The sequence below is a fragment of the Thrips palmi genome, unplaced genomic scaffold (assembly GCF_012932325.1).
Source record: "Thrips palmi isolate BJ-2018 unplaced genomic scaffold, TpBJ-2018v1 HiC_scaffold_18, whole genome shotgun sequence".
Classification (NCBI taxonomy): domain Eukaryota; kingdom Metazoa; phylum Arthropoda; class Insecta; order Thysanoptera; family Thripidae; genus Thrips; species Thrips palmi.
In genome coordinates, this window is record NW_023144627.1 from 20,752,718 (window position 1) to 20,771,801 (window position 19,084).

At 55.5% G+C, this 19,084-nt stretch overlaps 4 protein-coding genes across 4 annotated transcripts; 2 read left to right on the top strand and 2 right to left on the bottom strand.

Annotated features, from left to right (window-relative positions):
* Positions 1–666: 666 nt before the first annotated feature.
* Positions 667–7,596, top strand: LOC117645085 (2-acylglycerol O-acyltransferase 1-like). The gene is made up of 8 exons (XM_034384999.1): positions 667–817; positions 5,351–5,581; positions 5,714–5,870; positions 5,957–6,072; positions 6,143–6,317; positions 6,650–6,840; positions 6,921–7,080; positions 7,298–7,596. Exons 1-7 carry the CDS (start codon positions 784–786, stop codon positions 7,076–7,078), a joined length of 1,062 nt encoding a protein of 353 aa, XP_034240890.1. The 5' UTR covers positions 667–783; the 3' UTR covers positions 7,079–7,080; positions 7,298–7,596.
* Positions 1,667–4,677, bottom strand: LOC117645084. The gene is made up of 3 exons (XM_034384998.1): positions 4,551–4,677; positions 3,996–4,055; positions 1,667–3,774 (listed from the first exon to the last, which is right to left on the bottom strand). The coding sequence occupies exons 2-3, from the start codon at positions 4,039–4,041 to the stop codon at positions 2,066–2,068; spliced, it is 1,755 nt and encodes a 584-aa protein (XP_034240889.1). The 5' UTR covers positions 4,042–4,055; positions 4,551–4,677; the 3' UTR covers positions 1,667–2,065.
* Positions 7,597–8,291: 695 nt separating the features above from the next.
* LOC117644459 (sodium-independent sulfate anion transporter-like) lies at positions 8,292–13,594 on the top strand. The gene is made up of 13 exons (XM_034383965.1): positions 8,292–8,410; positions 9,424–9,478; positions 9,659–9,816; positions 10,063–10,258; positions 10,321–10,541; positions 10,734–10,899; positions 10,977–11,144; positions 11,266–11,396; positions 11,523–11,703; positions 11,830–11,975; positions 12,426–12,599; positions 12,927–13,086; positions 13,154–13,594. The coding sequence occupies exons 2-13, from the start codon at positions 9,433–9,435 to the stop codon at positions 13,240–13,242; spliced, it is 1,836 nt and encodes a 611-aa protein (XP_034239856.1). The 5' UTR covers positions 8,292–8,410; positions 9,424–9,432; the 3' UTR covers positions 13,243–13,594.
* Positions 13,586–15,849, bottom strand: LOC117644460. Its single transcript, XM_034383966.1, has 5 exons — positions 15,691–15,849; positions 15,240–15,416; positions 14,907–15,033; positions 14,116–14,202; positions 13,586–13,920 (listed from the first exon to the last, which is right to left on the bottom strand). The coding sequence occupies exons 1-5, from the start codon at positions 15,814–15,816 to the stop codon at positions 13,820–13,822; spliced, it is 618 nt and encodes a 205-aa protein (XP_034239857.1). The 5' UTR covers positions 15,817–15,849; the 3' UTR covers positions 13,586–13,819.
* Positions 15,850–19,084: the final 3,235 nt, after the last annotated feature.

A 19,084-nucleotide genomic window follows, 5' to 3' on the forward strand; every position in this document is an offset into this window, starting at 1 on the left:
CGAGAGTAGGGCCCGCGCTAGACACTTGATAGCTGTGTTTCCAGAACCCACCTCAGCAGCTAATGGTGGGCGTGGATGTGCTTGCAGAAGATCTGCGTACTTGCTTCATGGTGGACTCTTCGTTGAGCCGTGGATTAACCACCGAGCCAATACCACTTTACACCTTGTCCCCTCTCGCTCTCTGTCTAGCATTTCCCCTGCACTCGCTGCGTGTGCGAGTGAGACATTGCGCTATCTCGGTGTGCCTTGCCAGCAGTGCTTGCGGAGGTGGTGTGGCCTATTGTGATAGTGACCAAGCAACAACGTGAAACTCTTGGACTAGGAAAAATGCGTTTCATACTCCAAAGTAATTTTATATTTGGTTTTCCATCTATTAGCTGTGCCACAGGTCGTGCCTGCAGGCAGTGTTACCACAAAAGTAGGGAAAAATTGTCACGATGGACTGGATGTGTTGGAAGGGTAGCCAACCTGAGGCTGCCTACTTCTCAAAGGCGAAGCCAAGACATTGCTTCAGGCAGGCTTGGCCACCCTTTCTGGTACACCGTGGGAGTTTCCGCTTACTCGGGTGGCAGCACTGCCTGCAGAGGTCTCCGGACCACGCCAAGGGATAGGGCAGGGCCGAGCCGAGGCCAGGGCCAGGGCCGGGCCACACGGCTTGGCTCCGCGCTTCGCGCTCCGCCTTTAGCACGCGTCCAACCTTTATCTGTGTTTGCGACTCGGTTCGATTCGGTGCTGCAGTCGCGGCGTGGACGGCGAGGACGGCGTGCCGAGAGAAGAGCCGCCATGGCGGACGTCGCTGCCGGGGAGCGCGAATGCGGTGAGCAGCAACGCAGTGGCGGAGCGGGCGGAGCCAGCGCCGGTGGGGGCGGCCGCAAGACGCGTGCAGAGCTCCAGAGTCGCTAAACGGGACTCGAACCGCGCGTGTGACCCCACCAATGGATTGCTCTCCGAACGAGGAATCCATTGGTGGGGTCACACGTTCGGTTCGAGTCCCACTTAGCGGCTCTGGAGCTAACGCGTCCGGGATTTCGGCCGTCTCCACCGGTCGTCTGGCCCACTGCGCACCCCTTACCTTCCGCGCCCCACGGGACCTTGGTCACGGCCAGATGACATAATGGCATAATTCATGCATGCGCGCTGCCCACTCACTACACTGCGCACGCGTCATGGGGGCCTTACATAAACGGGGGCCGCGGCGTGAGTTGGGTTGCCCGCGTCGCAGGCGGCGACCCGGGCGGGCGTCTCAAAAAGCGTCTGACCGTGGCGGTCTGCCGGTTCATCGCCCCGGCATTCCTCGTGGTCCCTACGCGTTACTTTGGCGCCAGTGTATCTCTAGGCTCCCGATAAGATTCGTCCTCCGAGTGGCCGTCTGGGGACCTTGAGACGGCACACCGGCCGGCGGTGCCCGCGCGCCCTCCGTCAGGTGGCATCCAAAGTCAGCCGGTGTCCTCAGGGGCCCGCCTAAGCCCAAAACCGAACCACACTGTCCAGTTCAGCGCACACAGGACTGTGCGGGGGAGTGCGAGAAGTTTCCAGTACTTGCCAAACATTTTGTCCAGTTATGAGGGTCGTCAAACTGTGAGGAGTAAGATTTACCTGATTGAATGTGACTGAGGAAAGCGCCGAAGAAAATGAAGCGTCGATGGACTTCCATAAAATGCATATGTTTCGCTTTAATCTTTATTTATCAAAATTACATTTGGAAATACTGAGGACCAATACAGAATGTCTGTTACAAATTATCAAAATTGAAAAACAATTCATGTTAATATTTTAAGCGAGGTTCCCCATAATACTAACAAAATACATGCAAAAAATATGAAGGGCCACTGTAAGTGGCTAGTCTCACCTAGAGCCCTAACCTAACCTCTCTAGGGCTCTAGTCTCACCCAGTTACAAAATTGAAATGGTACACGTTCTATGAGCCTTCGATAGCGAGTTGTTCAGCAGCCGAGTTGTTGCAGGGGTGTACATCTGTACAGTAAACGAGGCCCAGTTGGGGCGCTTGCAGCGAGACCAGGTGGCTGCCTTTGCTTTTGCCCACTCTGAGGGACACATTCGGCTCTTAGCTTTTTCGGAAAAATTTAATAATGCCGCTAGAGCTACGTTCCGCGCTCGACAGCGCAACACACTCTGAGGAAGCGCGAGACGAGTTCGGAGCGCGGCTCGGAAAATACTCGTCTATCCTGGTCTGGCGTTTCAAAGGTGGGAGTACTTCTCGTTCCTCTTCGTCCTCGCTGTCCGCCGCCACCTCAGCGATCTCCGGGTACCTGGCGAAGTACTCCTCGAGCTGTTGCACGGTCATGGGCGCGCGCCCACTGGACTTCCTCTTGGACAGGTCGGCCTGCAGGGTGCACCGGATCTTGACCAGCTTGGCCGCCCTGTCGTCGGTCAGGCGGTTCCTGGCCTTGCTGTGGATGAAGGCGTGCTCCGAGCGACGCCGGCCGCACTCCGCCGCCGACGGCGGCATGGAGATGATGCTCTGGGCGATGCGATCCTCCTTCTTATCCTCTTCTACTGCTTCCAGCCCTGGATGGCTTCGGAGGCTTCCGATGCACTCGCGGGCCTGCCTCTCTCCTTCCGAGTCCAAACCCCTCCCTTCGTACCTATCATCGAGCAGGTACGCAGCCAAGTGGATGGGAGCTACGAGGTTTCCCATACTTTCTATCAAAACGTCGTCCACCTGCCTCGCCCTTTCTCGCAGACCTAGTTTGGACAGGTTCGACCTGACCCACTCGATGATCAGCACGTGGATGTGGTAAACATCCGACAGACGCGCCTGTGTCCCTGCGATGTACGTGATAGCCGCGTGGATGCGAGTGAGAATCTCGGAAAAACATCGTATCTCCTTCCAGAAGTCTTCTTCCAGAACATGATTTTTGATGTTTTCGTCAATGTCTGGCGCAGTCTGAACAGACTCTCTCAACGCCTCCTGATTTTCAATGACAGAGATCATCATTCGAACGCCCTGCGCCCAACTGATTGCTCCAGGACGTTTCAGAGTCCTCGCCGATTCACCGTAGATCTCGGCCTGATTCTCCTTGAAGACAGCTAGTCGCTCAGAGCAAAATTTAAAGTGCTTCACTATGTCCCTGGCCTGCAGAAATCGCACCGTAAACTCAGGTACTGAGCAGATCAAATCACCGACAAGCAGATCCCAACATTGAGACGCACACTTAACCTGAGTAATGTGGGAGTATTTTTCGATAACCTTGTCAGCAGCATACCCATCCTCATTGCAGTTAGTCACGAGTAACCAAAATTTTTGAGAGCCTATTTTGTTTATGGCTGTAAGTAACTCGTTCCCTATCTCGTCTTTTCCTCTGTTTCCAAGGTAATTTTTTTGAGTCCAAATCGCAGGTTGGGGAGTGGTGACGATAATATTAATGATGCTGTCCAATCGAACGTTTGGGAAATAGCCAGCCATGATTCCCAAACAATCAGCCTTGTGGGTCAACTCTTCCGTCTTGGCCTGGCACTGCTTGTACTCTTGCTCAAGTAAGGCGTTGCTCAGCTCATCGGGCGTGGGCGGCGCGTACTGCAGCAGAGCAAAAAACTTGGACCAATACGGATTGGCAAGTTTTGTGAGGGGCACTCCTGTGGCGTACATTGCTCGTGCCAGCGCGGTATCAAGCTTCCGTTGACGGACTTGGTTGTCCCCCGACTTCCTCTTGACTCCCCTGGTGACTGGAGGCGAAGCGGAAGGGCTGGATGGGTTTTGGTTGGAGCGGCGCGATGGACCAGCAGCCCCTGTCCCATTTCTCGCGCTCTCAGCTGAAAAAAAAAACAAAAAAAAAAAACACTAAGGTAATTCGAATTGGGATTCTGATTTCACGCGCGCAAAATTTGTTTGGGTGCAAGGCTGCTAAACAACAGTAGCGTTGCGGCAGATAAGGTGTGATAGGGGTCATTCCCATACTACGTGACCGAGATAGGGTGTTGCTCGACTCCCCCCCACCCCCACCCCCAAAATGGTATCGTAGAACGGCCCCTACCTGATAGTGCTGCATTTGCACGGCCCGTTCCTCCGTTTGAGTCCATGGCGTCGGCGATTCCTGGAAACAGAAGAAATGCCATTGATACGGATGTTCTACGTATAATACATTGGGTCCTCAGAGACCATAGAGACCCAACCTTTTTTTACATTTTTCGCGGTGGCACGACTCGGTAAAAAAAATTGGTTGTCTACGATGGCAATTGCAAATCGATATTTTCCCCATCGACGCTGACGCAACACTCGGTGGCTCACTTGTCACCCTAACCTAACCTGGCTCGCGGGCGGGTTAAAGGCCGCTGAATCGTTGCGACGCATCACTGCGGCCGCCATGTTGCACGACAAATGATAATGAGGGCGCGACCGGAAAAACTTCGCTAGCTTCCACAGGTACGCTCTTATCGACACACGAGATTCCCTTTGTGCCACGTCACAGAAATTTGGCGGGCTTTCCTCACTTGCGATATTGCAGTCCAACATTCAGCGCGTTTGCATCCGTAGACACGCACTACTCATCTGGCCGGTTCATCGTCGCGCTCAGACCTCTCCCACGTACCTGTTCACTTTCCTTTGTCCCCACAACAAGCAGTACCGCAGCGGCCGGCCGGAACGCTCCAGCTCGTAAGCACGGCAGCGGTCGACTGAGCAGCAGACCAGAGGGAGGAAAGGGGGGGGGGGGGAGACCTCGCCCTGATGTGCCCCCTACCCTTTTTCTCGTTCGTGGATCCGGGCTGGGTTGGCCGGGTCGGGAGTCGGCCGTCGGCAAGATACAGTCAGGCCAACTTTGTAACACAAAGTCATTTTTAGAAGCGACACTTGCGCCTGTGTACGAAACTCGTGCCAAACAGATGTTTGCTTCCTACATACGATTTATTTGATCAGCAGGACGGGGGACTGGCCGCATTTTTCTCGCTCAGGCCAGGTGAGGTTGAGATGCAAATTTCGGGCTCCGCCGTGCGGAACGGAGTGTCGGACTGGACGGCCCGACGGGAGAAAGAAGAGGGGGGCGGTGGAGGGGGCACGGACGTTTGGCGCGCAAACTGCAGCGCAGCGGGCGCAGCAGAACGTTGTGTGAACAGAAGGGGGCGGCGAGGCGAGCCTGCCGGCCACTGCCGGCGGACAGACGGACGGACGCCGAGGCGGCGCGCGCGACTGCAGTGCTCGGCCGTGTGGCCCCTGCGACCGCCTGAGGCACATAGGCAGGCACACAAAGGGAACACAATTCTGAGCGACCAGCCTCAGCCTGCAGCGCAATGACTAATCTTTGCTCGAGAAGTCGCCCAGAGGTTGGCAGTCCTTGCGACACTGGCGCGTGGCGGGAATTTCGTCCGTCTGACAGGGCGACTCTGTCCGCAGGGACGATGGTGCTGGGCGTGCGGTGGGCCCCGCTCGGCCTGCCGCTGTCGCGCCGCCTGCAGACGCTGGTGGTGGCCATGTGGATGTACTCCATCTTCCTGGGCCCGTGGATCCTGTGGGCGGTGGCGTCCCTGCTCGCCCTCCACCCCGTGCTGCGGTGGCTGCTGCCGCTGTACCTCGCCTGGCTCTACCTCGACCGGAACACGTGCGATCAGGGCGGCCGGCGGAACGGTAAGTCAGTGCTGCCAACCGAGTAAGCAAAAACTCCCGCATTTTTCAACAAATTTTTAATTTCTTTTTTTTTAAATTTTTAACATTTTTTTAAATTTTTTTTTTAATTTTGGTGGTTCCCTGTGGTTCCAGGCCGCGGCTGGTCGTTCGTGCGCGGCTGCGTGCTGTGGAACTACTTCCGGGACTACTTCCCCGTGCGGCTCGTCAAGACGGCCGAGCTGCCGCCCGACAAGAACTACCTGCTGTGCTCCTACCCGCACGGCATCATCGGCACCGGCGTCGTCTGCAGGCAAGCGCAAAACAAAAATTCGTCAAAATTCCAAAATTCCAAATTTAAAAATTCAAAATTGCTGATTGTTGCTGTCGTGTTGGCAGCTTCGGCACTGACGCGCTGGGCGTGCGCAAGCTGTTCCCCGGCACCACGCCCAACCTGGTGACGCTGCGGCAGAACTTCAGCGTGCCCTTCTTGAGGGAGATGCTGCTGTCGCAAGGTAGGTAGGCTTCCTTCGGCGTTGAGGGGTTTTCCCTCTGGCTGGATTCTCCACGACTCTCTGTGCTCAGGCATCATCAGCGCGGCCATATCCAGCCTCCGCTGCGCGCTCAGTGACCCCCGCGGCGGCCGGCTGGTGGTGCTGCTGGTCGGCGGCGCGCGCGAGGCGCAACTCTCGGAGCCCGGCGACTACCGCATCGTGCTCAAGAGGAGGAAGGGCTTCGTCAGGCTGGCCCTGCAGCAGGGGTGAGGGACCGAACGTGTGACCCCACCAACGGATTGCTCTCCGAACGAGGAATCCATTGGTGGGGTCACACGTTCGGGTCGAGTCCCATTTAGCGACTCTGGAGCTCAAAACGCGTCTGGAGTTTTTGCCGCCTCCGCCGTTCTTCTGGCCCACTGCACTGCGCCCGACTCTGCGCCTGCGATGCCGAGAGTAGGCAACCCACCGCGCACGTAGAGTGGATGGCTTGCCGACCCTCCAGGCGCGCGCAGCAGCAGCGACTCGACCATTGCGAGAAAACAGCTTTGAGGTAAAATTTTAGTTGACTGTACTGATTTGACTCGCGTGGTTGCAGCGTCCCGCTCGTGCCCGTGTTCACCTTCAACGAGCACCGGCTGCTGTCCCAGGTCCGCGGCTCAGCCATCGCCACCTTCCAGAACTGGTTCCGCCGCGTGCTGGGCTTCGTCCCCGTCGTGCCCGTCGGCAGGGGGTTGTTCCAGTACTCCTTCGGCGCCGTGCCGCACCGGCTGCCTCTCACCGTCGTGGGTGCGTGCATGCACCTTGAAGTCAACTCACTACATAGCATCAATTAGAATTTTAAAAAAATATTTTTGTTATTTTGGCAGTTGGAGCACCCATCCCCGTTGAAAAGGTGGCAGAACCCAGCCCGGAGCAGATTCAGGAGCTGATGGAGAAGTTCGAGAAGGCGCTGGTGGACCTGTTCCACGAGCACAAGGAGAAGTACCACCCCGGGGAGGACATCCACCTCATCGTGGAGCAGTGAAGGTGCTGTGCCTGCTGGACCTTGGCTTTGTTCTCGAGAAGTTGCTCGAAGCGAACGTGTGACCTCACCAAAGGATTCCTCTTTCGGAAAGCAATCCATTGGTGGGGTCACACGTTCGATTCGAGCCCCATTTAGCGACTCTGGAGCTCAAAACCCAATTTGACCGCCTCCACCGGTCCTCTGACCCACTGTTGCCAATGTCTCCTCACCGTGTTCCAGGGGCGGCTCTTCGGCCACCGTGCAATCTAGTCAGCCAAGCCGATTTGGTGAAATCGCAAACGGTCAACCGACCAACCCTCGAGCAGCTCTTGGGGGCCTGTCCACCACGACGGCGGAGCTCGCCGGGAAGACCTCCACCGTGGTGAAGAGGGAGGGGGTCTTCCGCGACCCGCGAGTCCTGCCTTGTCCTCGACTTGGTACACTTCCATCACTATCAAGGACGTAGCTTTAAGGCACCGTTGTTGAAATTAATGTTTTCAATAAAATATAAAATTTAAAAAAAAACATGGACGATAAAAGAGTTTTGCACTAAATTTAGCAAGACGGGTGAAGCGCGGGATGGCTACCTACGCGGCGCGGGACTTATCTTCACGGACGTAACACCTGTCTTGACGCGTACCAACACACCGCAGCGACCCACTTCTCCTTTATCAGCGTTCAAGGTCTTTCAGGCTCCGTTGTTGCAGTGGGAGCCAAAATGTTGAAAAATAATTGAGAATCAACCCAGAGGCGTCTGCTTCCAGTGGCCTGCTAGCGTCGAGGAAGTATTTGCCAACTTGGTTGGCAACAATGATCCTAAGGTCTGCGACAGACCATTCACAAGGAGGAATACAAAGTTAATTTGAGGTGGTTTGACGTCAGATTGCGTCGCTGTGATGAGAGAATGGTATCCAATCTTGACCTCCAGGTCACTTTTAGTGTCATTCTGACACGAAAATGACTTCCCTTCGCTTCCCTTCCTCCTCGGGGCCCAGTGATCACCCAGGTACCAACTGTCCCTCAGGACCCCCACGTGACAAGACGGAGCACTAGGTCCAAGGACATGAATTAATCTGTGAGTGCACACGGTAATTTCGTGGGTTTCTTTCAAGTGTGTAGTTGAACTGAGTAACTGAGTGGCACTTGCCAATACCTTGCTCGACACAACACTACATCCGTCGATCCAGTTCATTGCTTTTCGGATCCAGATTTTTGTCGATTCTATTTTTTCAAAGAATTTTTAACAGTGCACCCACTGTCAGGCGCCCAGCGAGGCGCCGGCGTTCGCATGGGCACAGTCAGTCCCGCCCCAGACACCGCCGCGGTCCCACGACAAGCCCTGCACGCCCCCCAGTGAGTAAATGGCGACGGAGTCGCCAGTTTGCCAAATAATTCATTCCATAAACTGAGCTTCCGACTCCAAATCGACAAAACAATTCTCATAGTGACATTCGAAGTTATCCTTCGAATTGCGTGTGTACGTTCATGTAGTAAACTGGAACTCAAAATCCAGTGAGTGCGTTATTTCGCGTTGTCACGAGAATCTTGCTCTCTCCGTTGTTCTGTCCTTTGGCTGAGGTACCTTGTTGCCCCCTTTTTAATCCTAGGTCAGAAAAAAAGAGTGCGCCAAAATTGCATTCCTGTGTGTGTGGGCTCCATGTAGGCGTGCCCGACCGCGGTCAAATGGGCCGACCGAACCACTGCTAGAATTGACACAATTGAATTGCCGGAGGACGGCATGGGACTCTGCGATCGGATGCCTCACAGTGGCGGGCAAGGCGGACCTGTGTGTTCATTTCCTCAGCACTGTTAGAACGAGAGAAAAGCAGACAGAAGGTAGTCAGATTGACGTTATTCTCGTTCATTTCCTCTGTCTGACCATTTTGACCGATTTTCACTGAGAGCGCGTTCAATTAATTCCAAGCCAAGGTTCAACAACAAGAGCTAAAACTGAAAGTTGTGTTCGATTTGACTAAGTCTTCTTTGCAGTGGAGCGCGTGGCTTGAATGCAGGGCGCATCAGTACGAAATCTGGTTGAAGGTCTTGACTGATGTCACTTGACACGAACGCGAATTCTTTGAGGAAAAGCAGCATGCGCGCTGGCCTGGGGACGGGCAACCCATCAGAATCAATTAAACGTGGAGGGGGGCTTCAAACTGGCTCGTCAGAGCCGCACGAAAATTGACGCTAAAAACAGACAAACACAACGAATCTCTCTCCATGCCTTGTTGTCGCAATTTCGTAGACAGTAGAAATCCCGGAGGGACGAAACAAAGTTTAGTCCAACCGTGTCACTTCAGATGGAAATATACCGATTGAATGATCGAAGTGTGAGGTTGGTCTCAGCAGACTGCTTTGTATTGCAGGCCGGGGGAATGGGTCTATTCCGACGCAAAGATGGCGCCAGCGCCGAGTCCGTAGGTAAGTCAGGCCAAACACACGCGTGCTGATAAGGTGGAGGCACACACGTGGAAGGATGGGTCACGGCTCGATTCAATGGCAAGGTCTCCTAGCTGCCAAGTCCTGTACAGATTCATTCACTAATTCATTCATTCAAATATTGGGCCATCCATTCATTACTGGACCATTCATTCACTGCAGTCCCGGCATGGCTGGTGCGCCGTGTGCCGGTCTTGAGATGGCTGCCGGCCTACACGTCGGACCTGGCCGTCGCCGACCTGGTGTCCGGGATCACCCTGGGCCTGACCATGATGCCGCAGAGCATTGCCTACGCCCAGCTGGCCGGCGTCAAGCCCGAGGTAGGCAAAACAGGAGGGCGCAAAATCCCGGACGCGTTTTGAGCCCCAGAGTCGCTAAATGGGACTCGAACCGTACGTGTGACCCCACCAATGGATTGCTCTCCGAACGAGGCATCCATTGGTGGGGTGACACGTTCGGTTCGAGTCCTGCTTAGCGACTCTGGAGCTCAAAAGGCTGCTCGAGTTTTGGCCGCCTCCATCACCAGTCTTCTGGCCCTCTGTGCGACCGAGGCTTGTGTCTTCCAGTACGGGCTGTACTCCGCGTTCGCCGGCGGCATCGCCTACATGCTGCTGGGCACCATCAAGCAGGTCGTCATCGGCCCCGCCTCCATCATGTCCATCGTGACGCTGCAGTTCACCCGCGACAAGCCCGTCACCTTCGTGCACCTGCTCACCTTCTTCACGGGCCTGGTCCAGTTCGCCATGACGGTGCTGCGCCTGGGTAAGGCGTTGGAACTTGGAGGAACTCACGCGCAAGTTACGCACAAAGTGGTCTCCCGGCAGGCTTCCTGGTGGACTTCATCTCCATGCCCGTGGTGTCGGCCTTCACCTCGGCCACGGCTATCATCATCATGGTGGCGCAGCTGCCGCCGCTGCTGGGGGTGTACGTCCGCGGCCACGGCTGCGTGGACACACTGCTGCAGCTCGGGCGGCGCGTCTCTGAGGTGCGCCCCGGCGACGCGGGCCTCGGCTTCGCCTCCATCGCCTTCCTCCTGGCCTTCAAGGTGCGCGGCAGCGGCAGTCCAGAAGACCAGTGGAGGCGGCCATGTTTTTAGCTCCAGAGTCGCTAAATGGGCCTCGAACCGAACGTGAGACCCCACCAATGGATTGCTCGTTCGGAGAGCAATCCATTGGTGGGGTCACACGTTCAGTCCGAGTCCCATTCAGCGACTCTGGAGCTCTGCGCGCGTCCGCAGGGGCTGTCCCTGGTCCGCGTGGACCCGGCCCGGCGGCTGGGCCGCGCCCTGTGGTTCCTGTCCATCTCCAAGAACGCCTTCTGCATCACGGCGGCCTCCGTGGTGGCCTTCCTGCTGGCCAGCCGGCCGGCGGAGGGGGAGACGGTGGTGCCGTTCGCCGTGGTGGGTGAGTCTGTCTCTCTCGCACCCCCGCCTCATGAGTGCGACAGAGACAGAGCGACGCGAACGACGTGCTGCTTGCAGGGTACATGACGCCCGGCCTGCCCGCCGTCACCCTGCCCCCGTTCGGCGGCACCACGGCGGGCAACGCCACATACAGCTTCGTGGACATGACGGCCGAGCTGGGCGTGGGCATCGTGGTCACACCCGTCGTCGGCGTCCTCGTCAACATCGCCATCGCCAAGGCCTACGGTGAGCGCCACCCGCCGGGAGGCGGTCGAAATCCCGGACGCGTTTTGAGCTCCAGAGTCGCTAAATGGGACTCGAAGCGAACGTGTGACCCCACCAATGGATTGCTCTATCCCCGCCGCAGCGACCAGCAGCATGAGCGGCGCCCTGGACGCGTCGCAGGAGATGCTGAGCCTGGCGTCCTGCAACCTGGTGGGCTCGCTGCTGCAGGCCATGCCCGTGTCGGGGGCACTGACTCGCTCGGCCGTGGCGGAGGTAAGTAGGAAATCATCCCCACAGTGCACCACTGTCGACAGGGTTGCCAACCTCAGGCAATGCTCTGGCTGGCTGGCTGGGGTTGGCAACCCTCTCGACACTGGTGCATCGTGGGGGTGTTGTTAGGCCTCGGGCGTGCGCACGCCGCTGGCCGGCGCGTACTGCAGCCTGCTCATCGTGGGCGCGCTGGCCTGGCTCACGCCCTACTTCTACTTCATCCCGCGGCCGACCCTCGCCGCCGTGCTCATCGTGGCCGTGGGCAGCCTGGTGGACGCCGCCATCGTGCCGCGCCTCTGGAGGACGAGCAGTGAGTCTTCCTCTACCGTCCCTCCATTCAGATCACCTCGTCGCTCTGTCTCTGTCGCACTCACGGGGCGCCTCGAAGGGGCGCGAGAGAGACAGAGCGACACTACTGTGTGTTGGCGGTCCGCAGAGCGCGACCTGGCGGTGCTGGTGGCGACCTTCCTGACGTGCCTGTGGCTCGGCGTGGAGGTGGGCCTGGTGGTCGGCATGCTGCTGGACGCCACCAGGCTGCTGCAGCCCTGGACCACGCCGGCCGTGGCGGACACCGCGCGACAGGTGAGGCATCTCGGTGGGCCAGAAGACCGGTGGAGGCGGCCAAAATCGCGCTTGGAGCTGCAGAGTCGCTAAGCAGGTCTCGAACCACGCGTGTGACAACACCAATGGATTCCTCGTTCGGAGAGCAGTCCACTGGTGGGGTCACACGTTCGGTTCGAGTCCTGCTTAGCGCGAGGGGGAAATCACTCGCGTAATAGTCGGGTCACCAATTCCTAGTATTACGCGTAATAGTAATAGCGTAATAGCCAAATTTTTTAAAACTTTCCCTTTTTTGGGTCCGATTTTAGCCTAAGTCTGGATATTTTCGAGCGTAATAAGCCTTCTGTAATAGCGTAATAGAACGTAATAGGGAGTAGTCGGGTCACAGTTTTTAAGAGTGATTTCCCCTCGGCTTAGCGACTCTGGAGCTCAAAACGCGTCTGGAGTTTGTACACACTGCGGCGGTTGCAGAGCGAGGACGGCGCCGAGTACGTGCTGGTGCGGCCGTCGCTGGGCCTGCTGTACCCCGGCGTGGAGGCCCTGCGCCAGCACGCCTCCGGGACCGCCAAGGGGCTCGGCCGCGGCGAGCTCCCCGTCGTGCTGGACTTCTCCGCCGTCGTCACCCTGGACTACTCGGGCGCCTCGGTACGACCCAGCGAGTACAGTCAGTCGCAAAAGAAAGTGCGAGTGCCTTGTTGTGGCCCTCGACGTGGGCCAGAAGACCCGTGGAGGCGGTCAAAACTTCCCGGACGCGTTTTGAGCTCCAGAGTCGCTAAAGGGGCCGCGGACCGAACGTGTGACCCCACCAATGGATTCCTCGCTCGGAGAGCAATCCATTGGTGGGGTCACACGTTCGATTGGAGCCCTTTTCAGCGACTCTGGAGCTCAAAACGCGTCTAGAGTTTTGTCCGCCTCCACCGGTCTTCCGGCCCACTGTGCGGCGAGCCAGTGACTGTGCTTGTGGTTCCACAGGCCCTCGTGGCGCTGGCCAAGGAGCTGCAGCAGGGCGGGCAGCGCCTCCTGCTGACGGGGACGCGGCCCGGCGCGCGCGCCAAGCTGGTGGGCGCTGGCTTCGACGTGGAGGCCTTCTGCGAGGAGGACGCCCTGGCCAGCACACTGCGCGCACTGCGGCGTGAGTCCACCACACTGGGAGTTTTTACAGCGCCGTGGACTTTGACCTAAAGGGAGTGTGCCTTCAGGCGACGGCGTCGACGGGCTGCCGTCCGCCAGGAGCCCCCTGCTGGCCGGGGAGGCCGTCGTGCACGCCAAAGAGGCGCCGGGCACGTGAACGGCGAGGACCTAGCCCTCCACGGCGTGCACCTTCAGCGGCAGGGCTGGCCTCTCGCCGGACTGCCGCCCCGCCAAAGCTAGCCAGTGCTGCCACGTTAGTCGACCCAAACTCCCACGATGCACCAGTGTCGAAAGGGCTGCCAACCTCAGCCTGCCGACGTGACACTATCCGCACTTTGCTATTCAAGAGTTGACCAGTAGGCAGGCGGAGGTTGGCAACCCTATCGACAATGGTGCGTTTTGGCAACCCTTGAGCCTGCCAGCCTCTCTCGTCACCCCAAGGGGCTCTCTTCTCGAGTGAGCTGCTCCCTCCGTCGATCGGGGCAGAAATAAACAGCCGGTTGCAAAAAGGAGACTTTATTATTGACAGGTACACTGACATTGACACAGGTACATGGTTTTAGATGGCCCACGTATACGTACACGGGCGTGGCTTTGCGACCCAAGGAGAACAGGCAGTCAAAATCAAATCAAACTGATCAAATGATGTCATTTGGACATCAAAATGGACCAAATTTTGACCAAAGATTATTGACATAATTTGGACTTTTTTGTTCTCCCTGGGGATGAGCTTGTTATGCCGCATTTCCGGTTTCGGCTGACAAATTGGTTAGTTGGATGGCGCCAGATGGGTTCTGCTGTCCTTCCATGACCACGACAGTCACATCAGTGGAAGCTGGAAAGAAGGTCAACCACACACAAAATCAGTGTCCACTCATCACAAATATCGAGCCATATTCTGATTTCACAATTGCTGGTGTCGAAAAAATAACAAAAAAACAACAACAAAAAAACAAAAAAACAATAAAAAGCAAATAAAGCACAAAATTTAAAAAAAAATCAAAAACAAAAAAAAAAGAGAAAAAAGTACCATTGCTGCTCAACGTGGGTCCAGCTTTTGCGTCCCTCAGGAAGAATCGGTGGCTGGTCGCCCCGCGGAGCATGTAGATAAGCAGGCCTGGAAAATCGAAACGTGTCAACGAAATCACAGCTCACGCATCCGGAAAATCAGGGGTGGAAACGGGCTGATTTGGCGGCCTTGGCTGCGGCGATGCGTGCACGGCCGTTTTGCCGTTCACCACTTACCGCGTTATGGTAAACCACTTTCCAGCTGAAGTAGTGTCTTAACGACAAAACTCAAGCGTACTTAAAGGTAAGGTTGAAGGATCAGCAAATAAGCTCTTGGGCCGAATTGATACTTACAAGTGAGATATTCACATTTTTGTAACTTGTTTACATTTTTTCCGGCGTTTTCAGGCAGAATCGCCGCGCCCGAACGCGGATGAGCCATTTAAAACAAGTTACAAACATGTCATGACTCGTCCTGTGGGTTTCAAATCTTCAACGGGCTTATTTTCTCGAAGGACAACATTACTCTAGAAGTACACGTGCAGGATTGTGCATAAGATGTCTACTTTAGCTAAATGGGTTCTCGGAACCACAAAAAAACAACAACCAACGGCCGTGCACGCATCGCCGCAGCCATGGCGCCAAATCAGCGCCGTTTCCACCCCCTGGGAAATTAGTCCGACTTATGCCTTTAGATTTATTTTCCCACAATCAAAATCCATTTTCAAAATGAGGTCGCAATTTGGTTTGGGAGTTGAGTGACTTGCAACACGAATATTAGAATTTGGGTCTGAAGTAGGGGAGCTCACTCACAGGTCTCGACGAGGCCGATGACGAAGAAGTGGATGGAGTCGTCCGCGAACAGCATCACGGCCATGACGTGCATCACCATCTGGGCGAGGACGGCCAGCAGGTAGGGTGAGAGGAAGTTCGGCCTCTTCTGCAACCACACAGGAAAGAAGGCATATGTACGTCTCCAGAGTCGCTAAATGGGACTCGAACCGAACGTGTGACCCCACCAATGGATTCCTCGTTCGCAGAGCAATCCATTGGTGGGGTCACACGTTGGGTTCGAGTCCTGTTTGGCGACTCTGCAGCTCAAAACGCGTCTAGAGTTTTGTCCGCCCGCGGTGCTCCTCCCCTCACCTGGTACACCCCCACGAGGAAGGCGACGCTGGCGAGCGAGGCGAGGGCGTTGACGGCGATGCCGGTGGCCAGGAAGGCGACGGGCATGGCGGCGGCCCAGGCGTACGCGGAGCTGCCCTCCTTCAGCCGGCTGTCCAGGACCAGGCTCAGCACCAGGGTCTTGCTGGCGCTCCAGATCTGCGCCCAAAGTTGCCACCAAGTCCCATGCACAGTTGGTCGAAAAACCAGCGCAGGCGGCCAAAACTCTAGACGCGTTTTGAGCCCTAGAGTCGCTAAACGGGACTCGAACCGAGCGTGTGACCCCACCAATGGATCCCTCGTTCGGAGAGCAATCCATTGGTGGGTGGGGTTACACGTTCGGTTCGAGTCCTATTTAGCGACTCTGGAGCTCGAAACGCGTCTGGGGTTTTGACCGCCTCCACCGGTCTTCTGGACATTCCCGCCTGCTCACCGCGCTGTAGAAGCCCTGGATCTTGCAGCACAGCTCCAGGCTGCAGCCGCAGCCCGAGTCGGCGATGATGGGGCAGCACATGTCCAGGAGCACATCCCGGTCGGCGCAGCGGCCACAACCAGCCATCCCGGCCGCCCCGGCGCCACTGAGAAGCGCCAGCACCGCGGCGCCTCTGTCTCTCTCGCACCCGGCGAGGAGAGTAAGACGAAAAGACGAAAGTGGAGTTCGAAACCAGCGTGCCCTGCACTGGCTCTCCGCCGCCGCGTATTTTTAGAGGCGGTGCCGACGCTGAGCTGCAGACTCACTCCGAGAGTCGTTTTCATCGCTCTGCTTCTCTCGCACTCATCGGGCGTCCCGTATAGGTGCGAGAGAGACAGAGAGACGAAAACGACTCTCGGAATCAGTGTGCTGACTCGATGCACGGTCAAGGCGGCGAAGCCGACGCGAGGGAAGCCTGGTCGAAGCCTTTGGAAAACGAAAGGCTTGATCGTCTTGGGAAACAAATTCGGAGAGGTCCGCATCATTGTGGTTTGTCTGCATGTAGTCATTCCGGGTTCATAAATAGTGAGAGTGCATCAGAAAGTGTAAGATCTGTGTCTTTGACTCTCGGACTCATAGTCAAGTACATGCTTCGTGCTAAATCAACTTTAGTTCGAGTTTCATCGGCGAAGCCACGGCGTCGCCCCCACTCAGCGTTCTGGCGCCTTACGGTGCGGCAACTCTTCGCGCACGGCTGCCCGTTGGGTTGCGTCTCCCATTCACGCCGGGATGATGGCGCACGAACCTGAACGTGCAGTGTGGCGGTGAGCCCGCCACATCACTGCGAGTCTTACTCAGGACCGGCGTCGTTGTTTACAGTAAAAAGACTCCTTACACGAATACATTTGACTGAAAGAGTTGTCAGAGCTTGGCCCTTCTCTCCCTGTTTGCGATAATACCTGCGTCTCTGTCTCTCTCGCACTCGCGGGCCGGGCGGGCCAAGGGCGGGCGCCCCGTGCAGTTGCGAGAGAGACAGAGCGTCGGAAAGCCGCACGCGGAAGCGGAGCCCCAAAAGAGCGCCGAGGCGTCCCCTATGCATGTCGCGTACGCCCCCCCCCCTCCATTCCATTCGCCGAGGCTCGCGCCGTTTTATCGACCAACTCTTCCTTTCCATCCCTTTCACTCTTAATCCCTTTCTCCTTGCCTCTCGCTTTGTTTTACGCTCGTCACGGTGAGCGTCACAGCGAGTGTCACAGTCACGGCGAGCGTCACGGCGGGCGTCATGCACCATCAGCACCACGCGGCGTTACTTTTATGAGATCCACATCGCGCTGTCTCTCTCGCACTCGCGGGATATCCCTGCGGGTGCGAGAGAGACAGCCCCGCCGCACAGTGGGCCAGAAGACCGGTGGAGGTGAACAAAATCCCGAAGCGTTTTGAGCTCCAGAGTAGCTAAGCAGGACTCGAACCGAACGTGTGACCCCACCAATGGATTGCTCTCCGAACGAGGAATCCATTGGTGGGGTCACACGTTCGGTTCGAGTCCTGCTTTAGCGACTCTGGAGCTCAAAACGCGTCGAGAGTTTTGACCGCCTCCACCGGTCTTCTGGCCCACCGTTGCGCCGCCGCGCTGCGCAAAGAAATGCTTTTCCCTTTCGTTCGGAAGCAATTTCGTCGGTTTTTCTGCCCTCTTTATTTTTTTTTCTTCTCCCCAGCCGTTTTGTTGTGAATCCACTTTGTGTACATTGAATGGCAAGTGAAGAGTGCTGCTTGCCGTTCGTCCGAAAGTGCGAACCGCCTGACAGCAACGGCCGGTGGGCGGGGAGCGTTGCAAGGCGTGGCTCGGCACTGCGCGAATCATAGCCTCCGCCTCGCCTCGTAACTTTACATCACACTGTAAACGAAAAAAAAAGAAAAGTCTTTTTTTTTCTTCGCGGGGCTTTTCCTCCTCGCCTGGATAGGAAAGGGACGGTGCGACCGGATGACATAGAGGAACAATGCCAACTCTCCGAGTGACGGAGCGGGCCGGGGCACAGTGTGCCAGAGACGGACAAAACGCCAGACGCACTACAAATCCAAAGGTCAGACTTTACGCCTCTGGAGAGGCGAGACAAAAAGTCTCGCCACATTTTGGCGATACTTTCATGTCTCGCCACAATATGGTCAGATTCAAATGTCTCGCCAATTTATGGCGAGACTTTTTTGTCTCGCCAAAATATGACCCAAAATTATTGAATAGGGTAGGCAATGCATGGATTCATGGCAAAATAGATAAACTACTGCATTATTCACAAAATTCATAAGAAAACATTTCTGATCACCACTCATAGTTGTTTGACCCACTGGGGACTCTCAAGAGTAACGCTGTTTGTTTCGCTCATAAACCAAGAGGTGCGTCTTCACATAACAGGGCCGCTCACATTCAGTTTCATTGAAATCAGATTGTACTCACAATAATCACAGTAGCACTGTGGCTATGAAGAAATTTGCAGGCAGGTTGAGAGTTGATTCATCCAATAAAGATTGTGTACAAACATGTAGCTGTGAGTACTGTACAACTTGGTCCAGAGCACAGATGGTGTAGACTGTTGATGAACTAAACATTTTGACAATTATCCTTTTCCACACGCAGTTTGACAATAGCTCGAACGATAAAAAGACATCTTCGCGAACAGATAACCCAGTTGGCAACAGTCGTCATCGCTCCAAACTAGAAAAAACTTAATTTTATTGATGCAAAGTCGGGAGGAAAACATGATAACCAGCGGCCATTTCCTCAGGTTACTTTTGTTACGAGATGTGAGGATGTGACTGCGAATACTGGTTTGGTCATGCGTATAATTTCCCAACCCGAATCTGAATCTAAATCGTCACGCCCATAACTGCCCATAACCTCTTCTGTCCAAAAACAAAAACATAGCCTCTAAAATGGCTGCCAGCCTCTGAGCGATTGTTTGACTTGCAACGATATAATTTAGTTTTTCCTAGTTTCGAGCAATGACGACTGTTGCCAACTGGGTTATCTGTTTGCGAAGATGTCTTTTAATCGTTCGAGCTATTGTCAAACTGCGTGTGAAAAAGGAGAACTGTCAAAATGTTAAGTTCATCAACAGTCTGCACCATCTGTTCTCTGGGCTAAGTTGTACAGTACTCAAAGCTACATGTTTGTAGACAATCTTTATTGGATGAATCAACTCTCAACCTGCCTGCAAATTTCTTCATAGCCACAGTGCTACTGTGATTATTGTGAGTACAATCTGATTTCAATGAAACTGAATGTGAGCGGCCCTGTTATGTGAAGACGCACCTCTTGGTTTATGAGCGAAACAAACAGCGTTACTCTTGAGAGTCCCCAGTGGGTCAAACAACTATCAGTGGTGATCAGAAATGATTTCTCGTGAATTTTGTGAATAAT